Source organism: Anthonomus grandis, chromosome 12 (genome assembly GCF_022605725.1).
Source record: "Anthonomus grandis grandis chromosome 12, icAntGran1.3, whole genome shotgun sequence".
Taxonomy (NCBI): Eukaryota; Metazoa; Arthropoda; class Insecta; order Coleoptera; family Curculionidae; genus Anthonomus; species Anthonomus grandis.
Window position 1 is genome coordinate 23,975,364 of NC_065557.1, and position 20,752 is coordinate 23,996,115.

General features: G+C 31.6%; 1 protein-coding gene across 5 annotated transcripts; it reads right to left on the minus strand.

Moving 5' to 3' along the window:
* Positions 1 to 916: 916 nt before the first annotated feature.
* On the minus strand, positions 917 to 20,081 carry LOC126742662 (mitochondrial import inner membrane translocase subunit Tim22-like). Of its 5 annotated transcripts, XM_050449406.1 has the most exons (6): positions 19,916 to 20,011; positions 19,811 to 19,842; positions 15,077 to 15,298; positions 5,495 to 5,679; positions 1,144 to 1,216; positions 917 to 1,083 (listed from the first exon to the last, which is right to left on the minus strand). In XM_050449406.1, coding segments are annotated over exons 1-6 (600 nt in total). In that variant the 5' UTR covers positions 19,918 to 20,011; the 3' UTR covers positions 917 to 997. The 5 variants fall into 5 exon arrangements, with proteins under 5 accessions (XP_050305363.1, XP_050305364.1, XP_050305365.1 ...); XM_050449407.1 differs by lacking the exon at positions 19,811 to 19,842 and having other exon boundaries at positions 19,916 to 20,081; XM_050449408.1 differs by lacking the exon at positions 19,916 to 20,011 and having other exon boundaries at positions 19,763 to 19,842.
* Between the last annotated feature and the right edge of the window lie 671 nt (positions 20,082 to 20,752).

The following is a 20,752-nucleotide window of genomic DNA, read 5'->3' on the forward strand; positions in this document are numbered from 1 at the left end:
TTCTTATCGTTCTTTCTCGTGGCCATTTTTATTTTTTTTTGTTTGAATTTTTTTACGGTTAAAACTCGTGCACTGCTTCTCTCACAAGTTACGAGCCGCCACTGCAATTAACTATTAGTAAATATTCTCTATAAATGGAAAAAGTTTGTGATTTTTCGAATGCAATGACTATTTGCATTATAACAAAATTAAGCAAGATATAAGTGATTAGTTCATATTCTGTGTAATTTCCTACGTACGTTTCCTTAACAACAGTAGCGCCCTTAAAACAAGATTGAATAGCAGGAACTACATGTCTACTTGTTGTGAATTCACTCATCATGCCATCAACAAATATTTTAAATATTCTCCCTAAAGCTCTGAGCTTATTTATAGGACGGAGATCATTTAGAGATTTATTATCGTTTAGAGATTCTATTTTATTTGTTTTAGGTAAAATGGTTATAACTGATTTCTTCCAGAATGTAGGATATTGTCCATTTTGTAAAAACATTTGGAGACGCATTATGGTTAATCAATAAATAAAAAAATGTATAGCTCCTATTCTAATAGACTTCTTAAAAGCATTTGAAGCAAACGACAAAATTATGTCTTCTTTTAAAATTTTAATGTTTTTTCAATGTAGGCAAATATACTTTTGAGTCAGCTTTAAAATAGTTAGTTCAAACATCAAATGGATGATCAGAACATGGCAGTTCTATAAAGCTTCATCTTTAGACCTTTGGTCCTTAGTATTTATACTAATATTTTGGTTATAGATATGATACATGGCTTTTTTTCCTTTATTCAATCCGAAAATGAACAGAGACATATTTTTAGTAAAGACAAGGTACATTATGGTGAATCGGTCATAGGTGGTTCGTTACCACCTTACAAAAAACCTAGGCTTGCGCCAGCTGTTGAGTTACGCATAAAGTTTATCAAACGTACGTTTTTTTATTAACATAAATATAACAAATTCCTCACAATTAAATAAACTAAAAAAAACTATAAGTGTCTAAAACCTTGAATGCATGTAATAGTCTATAACGGTCGAAAATGCTGCAAAACCCATTGCACCAACAACCCCAGCTTTCACTCCGGCTAGAAAAAAAAAATTACCACAATGTTTAATATAACAGGTCATTATTAAAAAATACCCACCTCTTAAGCCAATCATGCCACCAGTAACTCCTCCAGCATAGGTTCCATTTTTCCAATCAGATTTACCTCTCATCTTAAAATAAAAAGGAATTAAATACTTAGTCAATAATACAGTTAATAAGTCATTAAACTAATTTCATCTAAGCAGCACTATTATGCTGATGATATTCAAATATATCTCTCATTTGAACCAGATGAAAGTTCCCAAGCAGTACCTGCCATTAATTATAACCTTGCTAATCTTTATGAGTTTTGTAAAAATCATTGCTTACAATTAAATTCTATGAAATCAGCATTTATGCTGTTTGGGGGCAAGGGTAGCCGTAAGAATTTTTTACAGTATTATAGGGACTTAATTCATATCAATAACGAGCCTATAAAACACGTCGAGCACTGCAAGAGCTTGGGTTTGATTCAGGATAGTGACCTGCGATTCACGCAGCATGTAAATTGATGTATTTAGTAAATTGTATGTACTTAGATTGATATATGGTATAAGGAAGCGCAACCGCATAAAACACAAGCTTAAGGAAACCAGGTGGTTGACTATGCACGACAGAAGGATTTTTAATGCATCTTCAATGTTTTTTAAAATAATTAATTTAAGATCTCCCTCCATCTTACTTATATAAAAATACTTATATAAAATAAAATTTCATCATATTAATATTAATACCCGGTATAAAGGAAGGCTAACACCTCCGCTTCACTCAACCGAAACTTATAAAAGATCATTTTCTTATCAAATTTTAAAAATTATAGATTGGTGCCAAACTAATGCTGAAAACATTTTTAGCTTATATTCTTTTAAAAAATGCATTTTTAAGAAATTACTGCAAAAAAAACAAAGCATAATTTAGTGGGTGTTTCGTTTTTTTTTACTTTTTTTTCTCTATTCTGTTGATGATAACAAAAACAAATAATGCAATAGACTATATTATAATATATATAGATATAACAGACTGTATCTTTTGCTTTGTGATGTGTTAAATGGCCTCCAAGATTTCTCTATTTGTCACCAAATGACTTTTATTTGTAGGGTTATCTTAGAGAGACTATTTATAAACATCATAATAGTAGGCTAACGAATTTAGAGCAGTTGAGAAACAAGATTGTCAAATCCGACAAGTCCATTTTACATCAAACTCTTTTGGAAGTATGAAACAGCGCCTGTGTAGGTTTCAAAGTTGCTTTCGTTGTTACGAAAAACTGTAAATATTTTCTGTTAATACTACTGGATCTGTTTATTGTAATGTGATTTAGTTGCCATTATATTTTGTAATATATTCGTAATGTAATATATTTATCTTGAGTTTGTAATAGAGCATAAAATCAGAAAATAAGTGATAAAACTTATCTTAAGACGTATGTCCTATACCTAAAGGTCACCATTTTTGACATATTTTTAATTTCATGGGAAAAATTATGTTTATAAACCCTAACATAATTACCGATTACTCCCTTTTAGTAGCCTTTATTTATTGGTTAGTTTTGGTTTTATTTTTAAGGACCAGTTTAAAAGACTATTTTAATATTTGGCTAAAAAAAAGGTTCAGGGGGGTCAAAAGCTAGCATTAAAAATTAAAATGAAAAAACCATTAAAAGACAATTTTTTTACAAATTATGTTTATAAGCCCTAACATAATTACCGATTACTCCCTTTTAGTAGCCTTTATTTATTGGTTAGTTTTGGTTTTATTTTTAAGGAACAGTTTAAAAGACTGTTTTAATATTTGGCTAAAAAAAGGACAGGAAGGTCAAAAGCTAGCATTAAGAATTAAAATGAAAAAACCATTAAAAGACAATTTTTTTAATGGATTTCCATTTATAATTTTTAATAAATAAAATTAAATAATTTTAGACTTTTAAGGATTTCCATTGAAATCCTCTATTTTTTCATAAAGATAATTAAAAATAAGGTTAACTTTGTATAAGGTCTAGTCCAAAAATTGATAGTTTCCGAAAAATTGAGTTTAAATTTGGCCTAATATTAAAAGCCGCATAGTAACACGGCTCAAGGATTGTTGATTGGTTGGCCATGACGGTTGTCATAGAAACCGCTAGAAGCGGCAATAAGACAATGGATTATAACAGAAATGTCAGTATAATAATCAGTCAGTATAATGTCAGTAATATAATTTTTTAAAAACTAATATGCCGGGGGATTAAATTATACACACGAAGATTATTTAAATTTGTTTATTATCTATGGAGAATTTAACAAAGTTTTATCGAGAACATGCCAAATAGTTGCAGATAGATTCCCAGAAAATCAGAAACCATCATGTTGCGCTGTTAGGCGAGTAATAGAAAATTTGAAAAATTTTGGCAAAGTAACAAGTTATTTTAACAAATGTTCAAAATTATAACATAATTAAATTAATTTTTTAATTAACATAATTTTTCACATGAAATTAAAAATATGTCAAAAAAGGTTACACTTAGGTATATGACATTATACACAAAATATACCTAGAATTTCACATGAAAACCAAAAATGTAAAAATATACAGGGTGTTCCATTTGAAATAACGAAGTTGACACCTACTTTCGGTATAACCGGAAACGTCACAACTGTCAAAATATTATAGTTGTGCGCTCCCATCGACTGTGACAAATTTTCAAAATTTTTGTAAAATTAGTTTCCGAGATATCGATCGCGTCTATTCGTCGTGAGACACCCTTTATATCCAAAACCATTTTTTTTCTATGGCAAAGGGTGTTAAAGATATTTTTCCTACTCCCGTGCGTAAATGTACAGGGTGGCCAAATAAGAATGCGAGGTACTGTATCTGGGAAACTATTCATCGTAGAAGCTTGTGATAAAAAAATTTATTACTAAAATGGCCAAGAGAATGACCTGGAAAATATTTTCAAGTTTCTAAAATGGCCGCTAGGAGGCGCAACTGCAATCTTGAATCTAGAAAACTGATGTTTCTGTAAATTTTGCTGAATTAACCTAACAAAAAAATAGGTGATTATTAAAGTAGAGACTAATCCGAACCTTTTTTATTTGAATAGTTTTGCTGTATCTCTAAAAATAAAGTGGTGGAGGGTGTTCAAAAGTTGGCTTAAAACACCCTGTATACTAAAAACGCCTTAGCCGATTTTATCAAACTTGGGCTAGTTGAAAAGAGCTATTTTTAAGCTACGAATATTAATATATTTCATGTTTTTTTAGTTTTACATCTCGCCGCTAGAGGGCTTTTTTCGGCTTTCTGACACAAATGACTACTAAATAATACATTTTTTTATTGCAAGCTTCTACGATGAATAGTTTCCCAGATACAGTACCTCGCATTCTTATTTGGCCACCCTGTACATGCCGTTAAGAAACTTCAAAAATTTCCATGGCCTGCTGAGATATTTGGAAAAAACGGAAATTTGCCAATATCGATTTTATTTTTTCCTGGCTTTATTTTAAAAGATATCAAAAAACTATTGACACTTTCTTATTGACACTTTTGATGTAGTACGTGATGGCGCTTCTAAATTTTATATCCGACGTTTCGTTTTCGAGAAACCATCATCAACTTTATTTTTTTATATGGCGCGAAAAGAAAGTACACCCTGTATCTGATTCCATTTTTTGTTACAAATTTAATGATGTATCACATGTCACATTTTTTTTGTTAGTTGAAAGGAAAAATGCAATTTTCTATTTTTTTAGCATATTTTTTAAGTAAGCTTTGGAAACAAATGCTTTGACGTATGTAAATACCTGTTACCGAGTCTCACATTTTTCTTAATATCTATTTAGAAAGTGATGAAGCTAAATGAAGCAATGATTTGCATTGTATGTACTTTACACACTTCGCAAAATTTATGTTTCACTATTTACACACTAGTGCATAAAAAGTAATTTGAGATTTAATTTATAATTTGTCAAATATTTTTTGATGTATTTTTTTTACACAATAGTGTGTAAAGTAATTTGGTTTTTTTTTTATTTTTTTTAATGTTTTCTTCGGTAGTAGAAAAAATTTTCTATGTTACACATGTGTAAAATCTTCTTTTTTTATTCATGGGAATTTCTCATTCATAAAAAAAAAGAATCAATTCAAACACTTGTTAAATAAATAGCAATTTTTTAATCCTTCTAAAAAGAATTTTGCCCCCCAATAACCTCATTTTTTATTGTCTTTTTTAGATAATTTATATTCTTAGAAAAAATGGGTTTTTCTGGAAATGGCCACCATTTTGAAATTGTTTTATTTGTTAAAATACCTCTCCAATATGAAAGACCTTACATGCTATGGATCTGCATGCTTTATATTGTTGCATGCATTTTTGTTTAAAAAAAAGCAAAAATACATATTATAGATGAACTTCATTTAAAAATACCACTCACAGTTTCTATCGTACACTCAACTCCAGAAAAAAGAGCTCCGATAAGGGCAAAATTTTTGGCATAACTTAAAGTTGTGGTTTTCATTTCATTAAAAACCTGACGAGCCGTTTGGGTTTCCACATTTGTCACGGACTGCGGTCCGATACTTGACGAAAAGAGACCTATAACTGCACCCAAGCCATACCCTAAAAATATAAAATATTTGTAAGGTGTACTATGTTCTTTTTTCTATTATTGTAATATAATATAGATTTTATGACAGATGTAACGGATCGAATGCGGTCCATGGCAGCACTTCAATTATGGCTAAGGAACAGACTTTAAATAAATTACATTTTATGAAGTTGAATTACAAAATGTATTTATCTCAAATAATATCAAATTGCACAATAATAGTCCCCCTAGAATTACTTCTGGGCTCGAATATTCTTGTTTGAACCTGAACACAGTTGAAGATTGTAACGTAGTAAAGTAGTGCGGGTCTCTCAGATCACGAGACAATCATTGCTTCTAACGCCTTAGATTCTTGTATTCCCTCTAAAAGGGATAAATGTGGCTATAGCAAATTGTTTTCTTACAGAAACTATAGGTTTGTTCTCACTGCAAATTTCTTACAAGTTTTGATTTTTGGGCCTTATCCGTTCTTTAAGTAAATCTTCTTTAAAAGTCTGTGTCAGAATCAACATAACTCGGAATAAACAAAATTCTGATCAGTTTCTTCCGACGATTCAAAATCACTCATTTCCTTAATTTGTATTCTTAGACTAATCCAACAATTTAAAATACAATTTTTCAAAACGAATATCAGGGACTATACCAAACGACAAAATACAAACAACAATTTAGAGGTTATGTTCATATTCCAAGATTGGCGTTGGCTACGCGAATTCTATGACACTTTGCTTGAAATAAATTCGAAAACAAGTTTGACTATCATATCACAATCAGAAATTTGTGTAAAAAGATCAAACTTTTGATTTGAAACTGATCAGAAGTTTCTGTGTGAACGCGTTTTACTCTATTGCGCATGTTTATTTGTCGAAAACTTGTTTCTTACTGCTGTGAGAACAAACATTATGCCAGGTTTGAACAATTATGTAATCAGTGTAACTGGAACAATATCTTAGACTATGCTGGCCAAATATAAGGCTTCCACTCGGTACTCTCAGTACTGCGGATGTCTCAGATCACGAGGCAATCAGTGCTTCTATCGCCTTAGATTCTTTTATTCCCTCTAACCCCTAACCACCTTACCCCCTGTATGTGGGTATGGTGGTTAGGGGTTATGCTTATTATGTGATAAATGTGGGTATGGCAAATTGTTTTCTTGTAGAAACTATGTCAAGTTTAAACAATTATGTAATCAGTGTAACTGGAACAATATCTTAAGCCTATGCTGGCGAAATGGACGGCTTCTCCTTTCATTCTTTAAAAGAGAAGAAAAAGAAATGTTGGTACACAACTAGTTGCAACAATAAAAGTTGCACCCAAATATATGAAATCTTTACATTACATAAAAAATTTCATCGGACAGTACTTTATGAATAACTACAATAACTACCGGAAAATTTATAGACTTAATCTAAGGAGAGCCAACTCTCATTATTACTCGGGAAAAAATTAAAATTCCGCCGATAATTAAAAAATAAAAACATGGAGGATTGTCAACTCTTTATGAGATAAAAACAACCATATTCCTATACCTTAGAGGATGACCAGCCAAATGCATACTACTCCTCCATGGCATCTAACCTCTCAAATAACCTTTCACATACTGTGCCAACTGAGGATTTTCTAACTCACATTAATTTACCAGAAACTTTTTTCTTCTTGCCCACTGATGCTGGGAAATTAAAACCCATATTTAGAGAAATAAAGAACAGAACTTCCTCGGGATGGGACAGGTTGCCATTATGTATCATTGAAATTCTACCTTCACCGGCTCTAGTTTGTTAAGCAAATTGCTTTTACAAATGGCTTATTTTCTCCTTGTCTTAAGAGGGCTAACATTGTTTCAAATCACAAGAAAGGTGATCTGAATGATCCTTAAAATTTTCGTCCTATAACATTGCTTCCTGTGGTAGGAAAGATTGTGGAGAAGCCGATTAAGGTGAGGGTCGTTTCTTTTCTAAACAGGCATAAACTGCTTCATTTGCACCAGTTTAGCTTTCTAAAATGTATAAATACAAATGGTGTGACTCTTAGCTTTCTTTAAGAGGCTCAATACAGGTGGTATTGCTTCAGCATTCTGTGATATATCTTGACTTGTGCTTCTGTGATATTTCAGTGACTTGTAAGCTTTGGCCTGGGTACACCATCCAACCATGTTACGTAAGCTAGAAATTTAGGGCTTTAGAAGAGTCGCCCTGAAGTGGTTTTGCTCTTACCTATTAGATCGTAAGCAGAGGATCTTGTTTAATGACTCATGTTCCTATTTCTGAAATTACCTAAATTAATTACTCTTGAATTACCTATCTCTTGTGGTAATAATTCAGTCTTAGATTCATTAGATTAAACTTCGGGCCCCTGCTATTCTTAATGTACATGAAAGTTTTACCTCGATTGAACATTAATGGATACTTCGCAGTTTTTGCAGATGATACAACGATACTTTGCTTTAATATGTTCGAAGGTATTTGTGCAATTGTTCGCCATATGCAGTGTCTGGAACATGGTTTAATTCCAATAGTCTCGTTCTCAATATTTCCAAAACCAATATTCTAAACAGGAAACTCTCTTCTGGTTGAGCTAGACATGGAATAAGATATGCTCTTCTTTTTATATCATTCAACCTGGGACTGGCAGTGGCATATATGACATATTTATCTCTAATCGAATCACATCTTTGTTATGGTATTCCATTCTCATTCTATTCAAGGGTTCTATTCAACTTAAAACAAGTATTCTTATTACAAAAAGGGCACTGCGTGGAATGTGTTGTGCTAAAATACGGCAATCGTATAGATCACTGTTCTTTAACCACGCTATCTTATCTTTGCAGCATTAAATAGTTGTTATCTTTGCAGTAATTTTTTGTGTGCCCATATAGTAATCATGAATAACATTGAGTAAGACGAGGGATATAAGAGATAACATAGGAGGTATCTCATAAAAAGTGGTTTCTTTTGGCATTTTAGTGCCATTAAAATTATTATAACAGAGCTAGTGGGATATATTCCGATTGTTCGGTTTCCATTGAATTTGGGTGTATTTATTTTTTAATATTTTTTCTATTTATAAAATAATGTTTTTAAACAACTTGTACACACTCCTCGACAGAGGCATTTCACATCAATTTGACGAAATGTCTTTATTCTTTTTTTTTACAGTTTAAATATTAACCACTTATCTTACGCGGTCGTGTATAGTTTGTCAACTAAGGTTTAATTTAAACCCATCTTCCTTTCACCTGATACAAGAAGTGTAGCAGAAAGCCGGCCGGCTAAAGAGTGTTCATCCAGCGAAATGTAATTTCAATTAACAATATTACAATTAACAATTGAAAAATACAGTCCACTTTTCCCTTCTGACATATGTATCGAAGCTTATCAAAACGATTTATAGGTCCTTCGAGCCGGATTTGTTCTTTTTTTATCTTTTTTCATGTATATACATTTTTGAAAAATTCTCTGATAAAAACATTTAATTTGGAGATTTTAAAAATTACTTATTCATTCCAGCATAACTTGTAATATTTTTAAAATTTATATCACAATAGACAGAACATAAATACACACAAATTTAATTCTTTTGAAATTATTAAAATACAATTTTATATAATGGAATAGTTTCTCAGGGTCGGCTGAAAATTCATCACTTTTTTCTTAAAGAATTTTGTTATTGGTAACCATTATCACTGCTGTTTCAATATATGTATCTTCGAAGGTATTTGGATCGTCACACATATCGAATGTGTTTTTTGTAGTTTATCTATTTTCGCGTTCAGTGAAAATATTTCTGGTGCTTGGGTTTAAATATTATTATTTAGTTTGTCAATTCGAAGTTGTACAGAGTGATCAAAGTTCAATACAATTTAAATATAATAATTGGTTTTTTTCATAGTGGTCTTTGGGCAATTGTTATACATTAATTTTTATTTACGAACTTTCGTGAGAATTGGTTGATTTATTAAAAATCAATTATTGTCAATTAACACTAAAAAAAATTTTTTTTACACTTTATACAAAAAAAAATAAAAGATTATTTTATCGGATAATCTAAAATCAATTAATTTCACGAATTAATTGCTATTTATTTGATCACGTTTATTGATTTATTGTGCTGATAAATTGTTATTGGTTAATATGTCCGATAAATTGAAAAAAATGTAAACTCGTCAAATCGTCAAAAAGTCAAATAAGTCGAATTGGGGAACATTATTAAGTAGCAAAATCTTTAAGAAATGACACAACCTGCTTTGCAAGTTCGTTATCAGCAGATTAAACTTATTAATGATGAATTTTTTAAGAATCATAATGCTATTATTGCTCTATTGGGTGACGATGATGCCTTATTTTTGTAGCAAGATAAAATAAGGGCTGATTTCGAAACTCATTATTGGTTCGTTAAAGAAAGATATTGCAAATTTAATAATTTTAATAATGACACACATTCAAATAATGGTAATTCATCTTAAACCATAGTAGTTTTTCTCGTCAATCTATATCTTTGCGCTTGTCAGTCTCAGCCTTTAATAGAGAAATATCCCAATTTCCTACTTATATAGACTTATTTAAAGCAATAGTGTATAATAATATTTTAATATTAGATGTTGAAAAATCTTAATATCTATTGGGTTCTTTAAAGAGACAACCCTTAACTTTAAATAAAAAATTACCTCTTATTGAAAGTAATTATAAAATTGCTTATGATAGTGTATGTAAGAGATATTATCGTAGAAATATTACAGCCAATCGTTGGGCTGCTATTAAAAGTGCTCAAAAACTCTCCTCTAATAATACCCAAGAGTTGCATAACCTATTAGATATCTTTTCGGATAATTTAGAAGCTTTGCGTAATTTGGGACTACCAGTTGATTCCTGGGACTTTATTTTGGTACTAAATTTGAGTTTCAAGATACAGATTCGAATCAAATCGAATCAAATGCCCTCTTTTCAACCGCTAATTGCATATTTAGATAATCACTGTGTTGCTCTGGATAATATAGAAACTACTAGGAAGAAAAAGAAGATGATCCAAAAGCCTGTAACCTCAAATGCACAGCATAAATCAAAATTTTCTAAACCCTCTACACAAGTCTTTTTCACTAGAGATAACTCAATAGCACTAATTTCCAGAGTAGACAGGACAATAAGTTGAGTTATAAAATATGTGAATGTATATGCATACTTAATGCCAGGAGTCAATGGTTTTAAAAATCGCGATACGATTGTCTAAAGAAAACTATAAGATTTTTCTGCAATTAGCTTTTAGTTAGAATTGTTTTTCTTTTTATAGGAAAATAAAGTATTTTGAATTTTATCTTGGTTCAAGGGGACTCTTGCCATCTCAGCTAGCTGAGAGTTCTATATGGTGGTCTGGTCCAAAGTTCTTGATGGCTCCCAAAGATACTTGGTCAGAGATTACCATTTCACAATTTGATGATCTCCCTGAGGAATGTTCAATTTCTGTTATTAGAACCATAGTTGAACCCCATATGTTTAAAGCTCTGATTTCTAAATATTCCAATTTTGATAAACTGAATATTTGAATATTTGCTTACGTTTTGCGATGTTTAAATAATTGTAAGACTAAAACTCATATTCAAGGTCCTTTAACCAACCTTGAACTACATCAAGCTCTTTTTCGTCTAGTAAAACATATAGTCTACTTATTTTGTTGAAAAAATAAATTGTATTATAAAAAATAAATTTACTTCTAAACCTTTTCGTAAACTAAGTCCTTTCCTAGATGAACCTACTGTTCTTAGGCTTGGTAGTAGATTGTGTCATTTGAAGCTATCATACCAACAAAAACTCCCTGCACTACTCCCGAGTAGTTGCCATTTTTCAGTGCTTTTGATCCACTATGTCCATTTGAAATATTTCCATGCTAAAATTCAATCTGTTCAATATATCATTTCCCAAAAATTCTAAATTATCTTATCTAAACGCGTAATCAGACGTTTTTTGTCCAAGTGTCTCACATATTGGAAATTGAATCCCGTGTCTTCCAAGCCTTTAATGGGCGCTCTTCCAAAGCAAAGGGTTAGTCAAGTCAATGCGTTTTTTCACACCGGGGTTGATTTTGCCGGTCCATTTAACATATTTATGCCTAGACATATGGGATTAACTTTACTAGGGCTTACAAATACCTAACGAAATTAATGGAAAATGCGGCAGTCTGAAATTATTCAATGGCATTTCAACCCGCTTTCAGCGCCCTATTTCAGTAATCTATGGGAGTCGAGAGTGCAGTCAGTCAAGATTCATCTCTTTAGAGTTATTGGCAATCAAAACTTAACATATGAGGAGATGAATACTGTCCTAATACAAATCGAGCATTTCTTAATAGTCATCCTTTATCTCCTGTGAGTAACGATCCCAACGACTTATCTGCTCTTACTCCTGGTATTTTTTTTACTTTATAAGCCTTACAGCCATTTCCGGAACCTAATTTATGTTGTATACCTATAAACCTTCTTGACCGTTGGCAACTTCTTCAAAGAATTAACCAAGTTTTTGGTATCGTTGGTCAAAAGAATATCTACAATCTTTGCATCAAAGAAGTAAATGGCAGGTCGACACGTCACTGATATATATCAGTGGGTATATTGGTGGGTACTCATAAAAGATGATGCATGCAGTGGCGAATGGGTCGAGTGGTGGAACTGTAACCGGGCTCTGACGGAGTGATTAGGGTGGTGATGGTACGTACTATGAATGGTTTATTGAAGCGCCCTGTAGTAAAACTATGTCCGCTTCCTATAAATAGTAATTAGTTACGTTTTTTGGAAAAAAAGGTGTTTTATACCTTTTTTTGTAGTCGGCAGAATGTTCGGTTTTCATTGAATTTGGGTGTATGACCATTAACTTATACAGGGTGATTGGGACAAAATTGAGTGCAAAGATTTCAAGGGCCAAGTATTTACCAGCCAAAAATAAGAAGTTTTATTCATGAAAACATGTTCTAGCTTGTTTCATTTTCTAGATACAGAGTGTAAAAGTTTTTTAATAAAATCGGTTTTTATCAATTATTCAAAATCCTTTTAGCCGATTTAAATAAAATTTGGTAGGCTGATTTGTCGTCATAAAGGCCCTCTTTTGGTGGGAATAAAATAAATTTAATTAAGGGCTGATAAATACGCCCTTGAAATCTTTGCAGTTAATTTTGAATCGTCCCGTATTTTCCTTTACATTTTTAGATTAAATGTTAATTATGGGAGATTTGAGGAATTATAGTGTCTTAGATATTTACTTTTCTTTTTTTTTTATTTGGTGTCTGCGATTGCCGCATATATCTTCGACTTCGTTACGAGTTAAACCAAAATTTGTCGGGGGGTATTACCTCTCCACGTATACTCATCGGGAGTCTTGTTTCTTTGTATTTGGTTTAATTTAGTCTTACAATAGAAAAAAACCAGATAGATCTCACCAGGGACAAGGTAAGTGCAATACACGACGCTTGTAAAAAAAATTGTTTTCATTCTGCTAACGTTGCTGCTTCCACCTTGGATGACTACCTTGGATGACTCAGCAATGACTGTACATAACCGATATAGCATGCAGTTGAATCTTTTATACAGCGTGTCCCGAAAAATGTAGAAAATCTCTCGGATTCAGATAGAAAATTAAAAACAATTATATGGAACATTGCTATGAAAAAAATTCCTATAGGCCCCCCCTACAAAGATACGGTCCCTTAAAGACGCCGCTAGAAATCGGTTTTTCTTGAATAATTTATGAAGTACGTGGTTTAATTAAGTAAAAAATTTAATGTAATCAACACTAAGGACCTCTTAAAACAGAATCCTTAAAACACATTTACCTTGTTTATTTTTCCAGGGGCGGACTAGATTGTACATTATATTACTTACATTTTTAGCACTCTTTATGATAAACTGAGAAAGCTTGAACCTTAAGCTAAAGAAAAGTTACTCTTGTTCATCATCGATAAAACGAAACCGTTTTAGGGAAAAAAGTAATTAAGGAATCACTGTTTTATTTTAATTAAAAAGAACCATATGTTCTTTTTTTAGCGATGCGACAGTTATTCAAACAATAGAGAAGTTCCATTTTTAATTGTTTAATCTGAAAAAGTAGATGTTTTTAAAAATGGTGTGTGGTTCTTAGAAAGGCACCTTAACAAAATTGTTTAAAAAAATGTAAACCTATGTTTTTCTTGAAATGAAAAAACAACCTGAAAAAAATATAGTCAATGAATAAGCTTACAATTCGAAACAAATCCTGATTCTCTTTAAAAGTTTCTGCGAGTATCGATAGGAGTTGAATACTCCAAGGTTTTGAGGTGACTCAAAGGTAAAAATCCAATGGCGTTAGATCGGGAGATTGTTCCTTACAGCAACGCTGAAGTGAGGTGGGGCTCCATCATGCAGAAAATACATGTTTCGGCGGATCGCAAGTTGGAAATGCTCTATTAAAAAAAAAATTGTTTCTGAAAGAACTCCAAATAAAGTTCTCCGTTCAATCGTGGCGGTAATCCGAATGACCCAATGAAAAAATTGCAAATGATTCCTGTCCAGATATTAATTTCATTGGAACTGATGTTGATGATGAGAAACAACCGCGGCATGCGGATCATCAGCCCATACATGCGAGTTTTGTAAATTTACAATACTATTTTTGATAAACCCTGCTTCATCGGTCAAAATCAGCTACAGCGTCCAAAATATTTTCGTCCAATTGTACCGTACATACTTTTCTTCTCTGACCAGCATCAGTACTTTGTTATACAGTTTTTTTTTTTAAACTTACTAAAATATAATAAAGAAAGTCACTAATATCACCTTAAATTGGTAATATCACCTGGAATCTGCTACCAGTTTCCCTTAGAAGTTGGTTAATTCGTTGAAAGCTTCAGCATCCAGAAATTTCTTTTAATTTGGAATAGTGCGATTAGGAAATCTTTCTTCATACAACCTTTTTGCTTCCAATGCATTGCAAGACGCAAGACCATATATAAGATGCATATATGCATACTCAATAAACGTGAATTTGCCCTAGTTCGCCCCTGTTAAAATAAACAAGGTAAATGTATTTTAAGGACTCCATTTTAGAGGTCCTTAGTAATGTTGATCACATAAATTTTTTTTCCAACGCCGTCTTTAAGGAGCCATTTCTTCATAGGGTGAGCCTATAGGAATGTTTTTATAGGAAAGTTCCATACTATTTTTTTATTTTCTACCGGAATCGGAGAGATGTCCCTCATTTTCCAGGACACCCTGTATAATCTAGATTTAAAGGTTAGATGCTGGTTTCTTTACAATTATAATTAAATTAAATTATCAATTCTTTACGATTTATACAAGCTTTCTTATTTCTAGAATGGTCGTAAGAGTACTATCAACAAGCAAAAAAATTAAAAGCAATAAATAATAGTATAATATATCTTTAAAAAAAATACCTGCAACACAACTCATAATAACCTTAAAAGGGCAGCTCTCGAAAAAAGCTTCTACCATCTTCTCCTCATTGGTTTTTATTTGTACTGGACCCAAGTTTCGGGGTATTACAATATTTTCTCGATATCTATAGTTGTTTCCAACAAAATAATTTGATAGTTTTGTCCATTCCTCTGGTGTGAACTGTCTTCTAGGTGGTAAAGTTTCATTTGACATTATGAGATCTAAAAAAAATACTACTAGATTCCTTGGTGTCATTTTTAGAAGAACAAATTGTTCAACAATAACGAATCAATTGAAATTCAATATCTCATATCAGAACTTTTTTTACTCAAATCAAATTTTATTACTCCTTTTTCTTAATAATAAGAGGCTCACAGACTGGATGTTTTATGGACAGTTTTGTTCTAAACATTTTTTGCACAAAATTTACATTAGTTTTGTTCTAGCCATCTTTGGTAAAAGTCTTTGTTTTTTATTTATTTGTTACATGACATAATTATGAAGTCACTCACAGATATAAACTTTCTATGGCGAGTATTTATTCTATTTTAAAATAAAAAGTAACTGACTAAAAATCCCACAATCTATTTTATTTTTGTAAGAAATAAACATTATCACAACCTCTCCGGTGATATATACCAAATGCAAAATGTGATAAATCTAATATATATGCAATATATACAGTGAGAGCCAAAAGTCCGGAATAAATTTAAAATTCAGTGGCAAAAAAAAACGCTCGGACACGTCGATTTTCATTTTTAACTGCGGGTTTTCTTACTATAATTTTATGTATACAGGGTGGTCCAAAAATAAGTTACGACCATCAACTTCAATTTTTGAAATGGAAATACCTATTTTTTATTCTGTATTCTTAAAGAACAGAAAATTCTAGACTTATTTCATGTTGAGTTATTGACAGTTGAAGATCGGCATATTTGCACTTTTGACATGTTATAAAATCCAAACGGTTAGACATAGACAAATGCGGTTTGCACTTTTTATCGAAGCTTTTTTGAAACCATCTGTTGACACTAGCTAGTTAGTGTCAACAGGTTCTGAGAAATTTACGGTTGAATTTCTGAACATACAATAATTTATGCAACTATGTAACACCCTTACTAAGGTAACCTTGTTTTTTGTGTTTTTTCATCCATTGTTGCAATGATGTTGTCATCATTTTTTGAAGTGACAGGTATCAAGCAGTCTTATCCTTGTTTATTGTAAAATTTAATATTGCCTGAAAAGATGAATAAGTAAGGATGTGATGATCGCATTAGGACCCAACACCAGGTTTGTGAAATGTTTAATACCAAGTATCCTGATAAGACAATATCTCAGTCTACCGTTAGCAAACTAGAAAGAAAATTTAGGGAATTAGGTCACGTCAGAAATTGACCCAGATCGGGTCGTCCCTCAATTTCCGAGGAAAAGAAGTTAAATGTTGTTTTGTCCATTGAAGAAAATCCTCATACACCGACTAGACAGGCAGCACTAGATAACGATGTTGGAAAAACATCTTTAAAAAGAATTTTGAAAAAGGCAAAATATCATCCCTATAAATTAAAATTAATCCACGAACTTAACGAAGATGATACAGATTGTCAAGATGGATTGGGCGAAGGGGTCAATTGGAGTGGCCTGCTAGGTCCCCCGACTTGACTCCTTTGGACTTCTTTTTGTGGGATTATTTAAAGCATAGAGTGTATGTAAATAATCCCAACAATTTAGAAGAATTGAGAAATAATATAAGAAATGAGATTCAATGAATACCTCAAGAAATGATACGCAACATTCTGAGAGAATTCGAATCAAGACTTGCTTACCGCCAAGAAGTTAATGGGGCTCAATGTGAACATTTAATTCGGTCTAGATTAGAATAGTTTCTTTTTGTTCAACGTTTATGCAATACTTTTAATTAAATACATTATTATTTTGAATGTTTTTTTAGAAATTCAACCGTAAATTTCTCAGTACCTGTTGACACTTACTAGCTAGTGTCAACAGATGGTTTTAAAAAAGCTTCTATGAAAAGTGCAAACCGCATTTGTCTATGTCTAACCATTTGGATTTTATAACATGTCAAAAGTGCAAATATGCCAATCTTCAACTGTCAATAACTCAAAAAACAAAGGAAGATAGATATAGGACATTGTACATGAAATATGTCTAGAATTTTCTGTTCTTCAAGAATACAGAATAAAAAATAGGTATTTCCATTTCAAAAATTGAAGTTGATGGTCGTAACTTATTTTTGGACCACCCTGTATACATAAAATTATAGTAAGAAAACCCGCAGTTAAAAATAAAAATCGACGTATACGAGCGTTTTTTTTTTGAACATACCCCTGAATTTTAAATGAATTTATTCCAGACTTTTGGCTCTCACTGTATACAAATTACATGCACTTCAAAATTGCTATCTTGAACCCCTTCAATAATTGCTATCCATGCACTATACTGGAGGGACCAAATAATACACCCATATTCCAAGATTGGCCAAATGAAACTATCAAAAAAATAATGAAGACTCACTTTAACACTTAGCTCATTCGTGGTTCTAGTACTAAATCCAGATATTTTTTGAGCGTTTGCTACTAAATTTCATAAAGGACCAAAACATTTTGAGATTTGTTTGTCACTCATATTCCATGTCTCTTGTTGGTGTAAACAGCTTTGATTTTAGTTTTAATAGATGCTCTTATAGAATGGTATCTCGATCTCCAGTAGAAGATCTGGATTTTTTTAATTTTAGATTCAGTTTATACTTAAAAATTTTCATAATTTCAATTGTAATTTTTAAATATTTTCTACTTTTTTTTACATGACAGGCACTGACAAAAATTTCATTAAGAGTAGGTTAGAAAGCCTCAGTGATTATATTCACATCTGTAGATACCTCAATTGATTTTCTCCTATGATGTTTCCAATTTTAGGAGGCAAAGAAAATCTTAATCAGTAAAAAAAAAGTTGGCTTTCTTAAAGCTAAATTTGATAGTTGAAGTAATTGAAGTAATTTGCAATGTATAGGACATTCTTTGCCTTTAAGGAAGACACCTAAACATGGATGGTAAGAATCAATGGAAACCAAAGAATTCTTAACTCCATCAACCTTAACATCATCAAAAGATGCAATAATGACATCCAGAAGTACACCATTACTGTTTCTGATTTGATTTACCCAGAATAAATTATTAAAAGGAATAAATGACACAACCATATTTAACCAGTTGCTAACTAGGAATGTTAAAGTCACCGATAATAGTATAAAATTCTACATTTTGTTTACCCTAGAGATTAGCCTCAATTTTCTCAAAAAAAAGATTATATAAATTACAACCCCTCTTAGGGAAAAAGTGCACTACAATGACATATAGGTAACAAATAGCATCAACTGATATTCCAATAAAAAATGCTTCTGGATCAGCATCAAACATTTTAATTTTTAGTAGCAGTGAGCTGTCTTAACACACCACCCTAATACACTGTTATTAAATTATTCCTATCCTTTCCAAAAATAAGTCTGTCCTTAAAGCAAAACTCTGCATTACTAATAGAATTATTTAACCATGTCTCTCTGATAGTACAAGTAAGTCAAAGTCATTAAGCAGTAAATTACATATTAAGTTATATAATATTGAAAAATCATTAACAGACTATTTCTCCTAGTTCCTGATAAAAATTTACACTAGAAGTATTGTTTAGATTTTGACTAATGGAAAGTGCATTATATATGAGCAGAGAAAGACAAGTTAAAACTGTACTCAATAGTGATGACTGATCAGTGGCAGTGCCAATAATCTAAGGTTTGATTGCCTTTCACATTATACCTACTAATAAGATTTATTTGGTTGGAAGAAAACTTATCAAAATTAAACTAAATGATTAAGACTGTTGCATTTGATTGGGTGTAGATATTGGTGGGCTTTAAATTATATTAGTATTAGGCTGGACAAGTAATTTAAATTTATTTATAATGAACTGTAATTTAATAATTTTTAAATGGAAATTGTTATACCTACCCAGTAAAAATTATATAATCATTCTTGCCAAAATCCTTGGTTAAAATCTCATTATTTCCCCACATATTTTCAAAGAGAGCAAAAAGTTTAATAATGATTTGGGCGGCAAATGATTATTATTAAGTTGGTTTTGTAGTGCAGTGAGGCAGCATCCATAACATGAAAGCACCAAAAAAAAGGTGAAATAAAAAATTAATACCTTTGAAAAGAAGTAAATTGTTTCATATTGAATTATTTCACAGCAAGATCGAAAGTTTTAAAAATTATAGGGTTTGTAATAAAAATCATTCCACTTTAAAAATCGAGTACTTAAATCAACGAAAATATCTTTAGACAAATCTATTCTTTATAATGAGTTAATAAGAGAACATATAAAAGTTAAGAGAATTGTTAGGATTTTATTGACCAAACAGATTTTCTGGGCTTCAAGAATAGTTCCCAAATGATTCTCATCAATTTGGTGGCAACATTAAGTAAAATTGGTTGTTACTTCCCTTTTTTTAAACCATGCTAATTGGAGAGTTTAATTGAATTGGATCTTAGTTCATCTTAGGGTATAGTTCAATGCAGCATTATTCACTGGGCTCTAAATATTCATATAAGTAAATAAGAAACAGTATAAGCACCATAACAGAACCTGTGGTACTCCATACTGAAATTAATTACCTGATAAGTTATCTTGGGTTTTACATCTCAATGAAAACTAAGTATTACCTAGAGGTCTATGTTGGAAAACATTATTGATCCTAAAAGGAATTGAACCGAAAAAACATAGTCGGTAGAGCCCTCAAAAAGCGAAAAACGTACGAAATAGCTTACATTAGTTGATGGAAATATAGATGATACCAAATAGGACTTTTCTAAAGTCTTCAGTCTTCAGTTGCACTGATTTACTTGTTTACACTTATTTGACGTTACACTAAATTAAAAAAAAACAAATGAACACATTTAAATATTGAGGTTATGTTTTGCTTTTAATGTGTATGAAGCTAGCGTCCGAGCGATATCCAGCAAATCGAGAACGCAGCATATGTCGGTTGCCGGCAACCAATCTATAGTCCGCGCTCCCTGTTATTTAATCAATATATTACCCGTATCTCCTGAAATTCCCAAGAGATTTTAATAATTTTTTGTCCGGTATGTCAAACTGTCAAGTTAGTTACAATAGTTTCCGTTGCCAAGCAAGAGGAGAGGCTAGCAGATTTTTTCAGAAGAATTTCGATCAGTTTCTATGCAACCACCACCTCTCTATATATTTGTCATAGATAAAAGATATATAATACTTAAAGATTTGTTCTGTCCTTTCAAAGCACTGCTTGGTACTGAATATATATGATAGTAAATATATGGTCATAGTGTCATAGTTATCCCTTATCTATGTTTAGGTATGATATATTTGTGTTTTGTGGTAAATAGTATAAGGTAAAGGTTTAGTACCTAATTATGACATTTATTAATTAATAAATATTAAAGCATTTCCCGTTTTCCTAAGATCCCACAAGCCACAGAACACAAATATATAGAGAAGTGGTGGTTGCATACAAACTGATAGAAATTCTTTTGACAAGTCAGCTAGCGTCCTCTCGCTTGGCAACGGAAACTGTTGTAACTAACTTGACAGTTTGACGTGCCTAGTAACCAAGTATTAAGTAACAT

What these genes read in the sequence shown, in the direction of transcription:
- LOC126742662 (XM_050449406.1), bottom strand. An exon ending in TTTCCAACATAGACCTCTAG is followed by an intron (nt 15,299 to 19,810) that starts GTAATACTTAGT and finishes TATTTTTTTTAG; the next exon opens with ATCTCATAATGTCAAATGAA. An exon ending in TGGCATGATTGGCTTAAGAG is followed by an intron (nt 1,084 to 1,143) that starts GTGGGTATTTTT and finishes TTTTTTTTCTAG; the next exon opens with CCGGAGTGAAAGCTGGGGTT.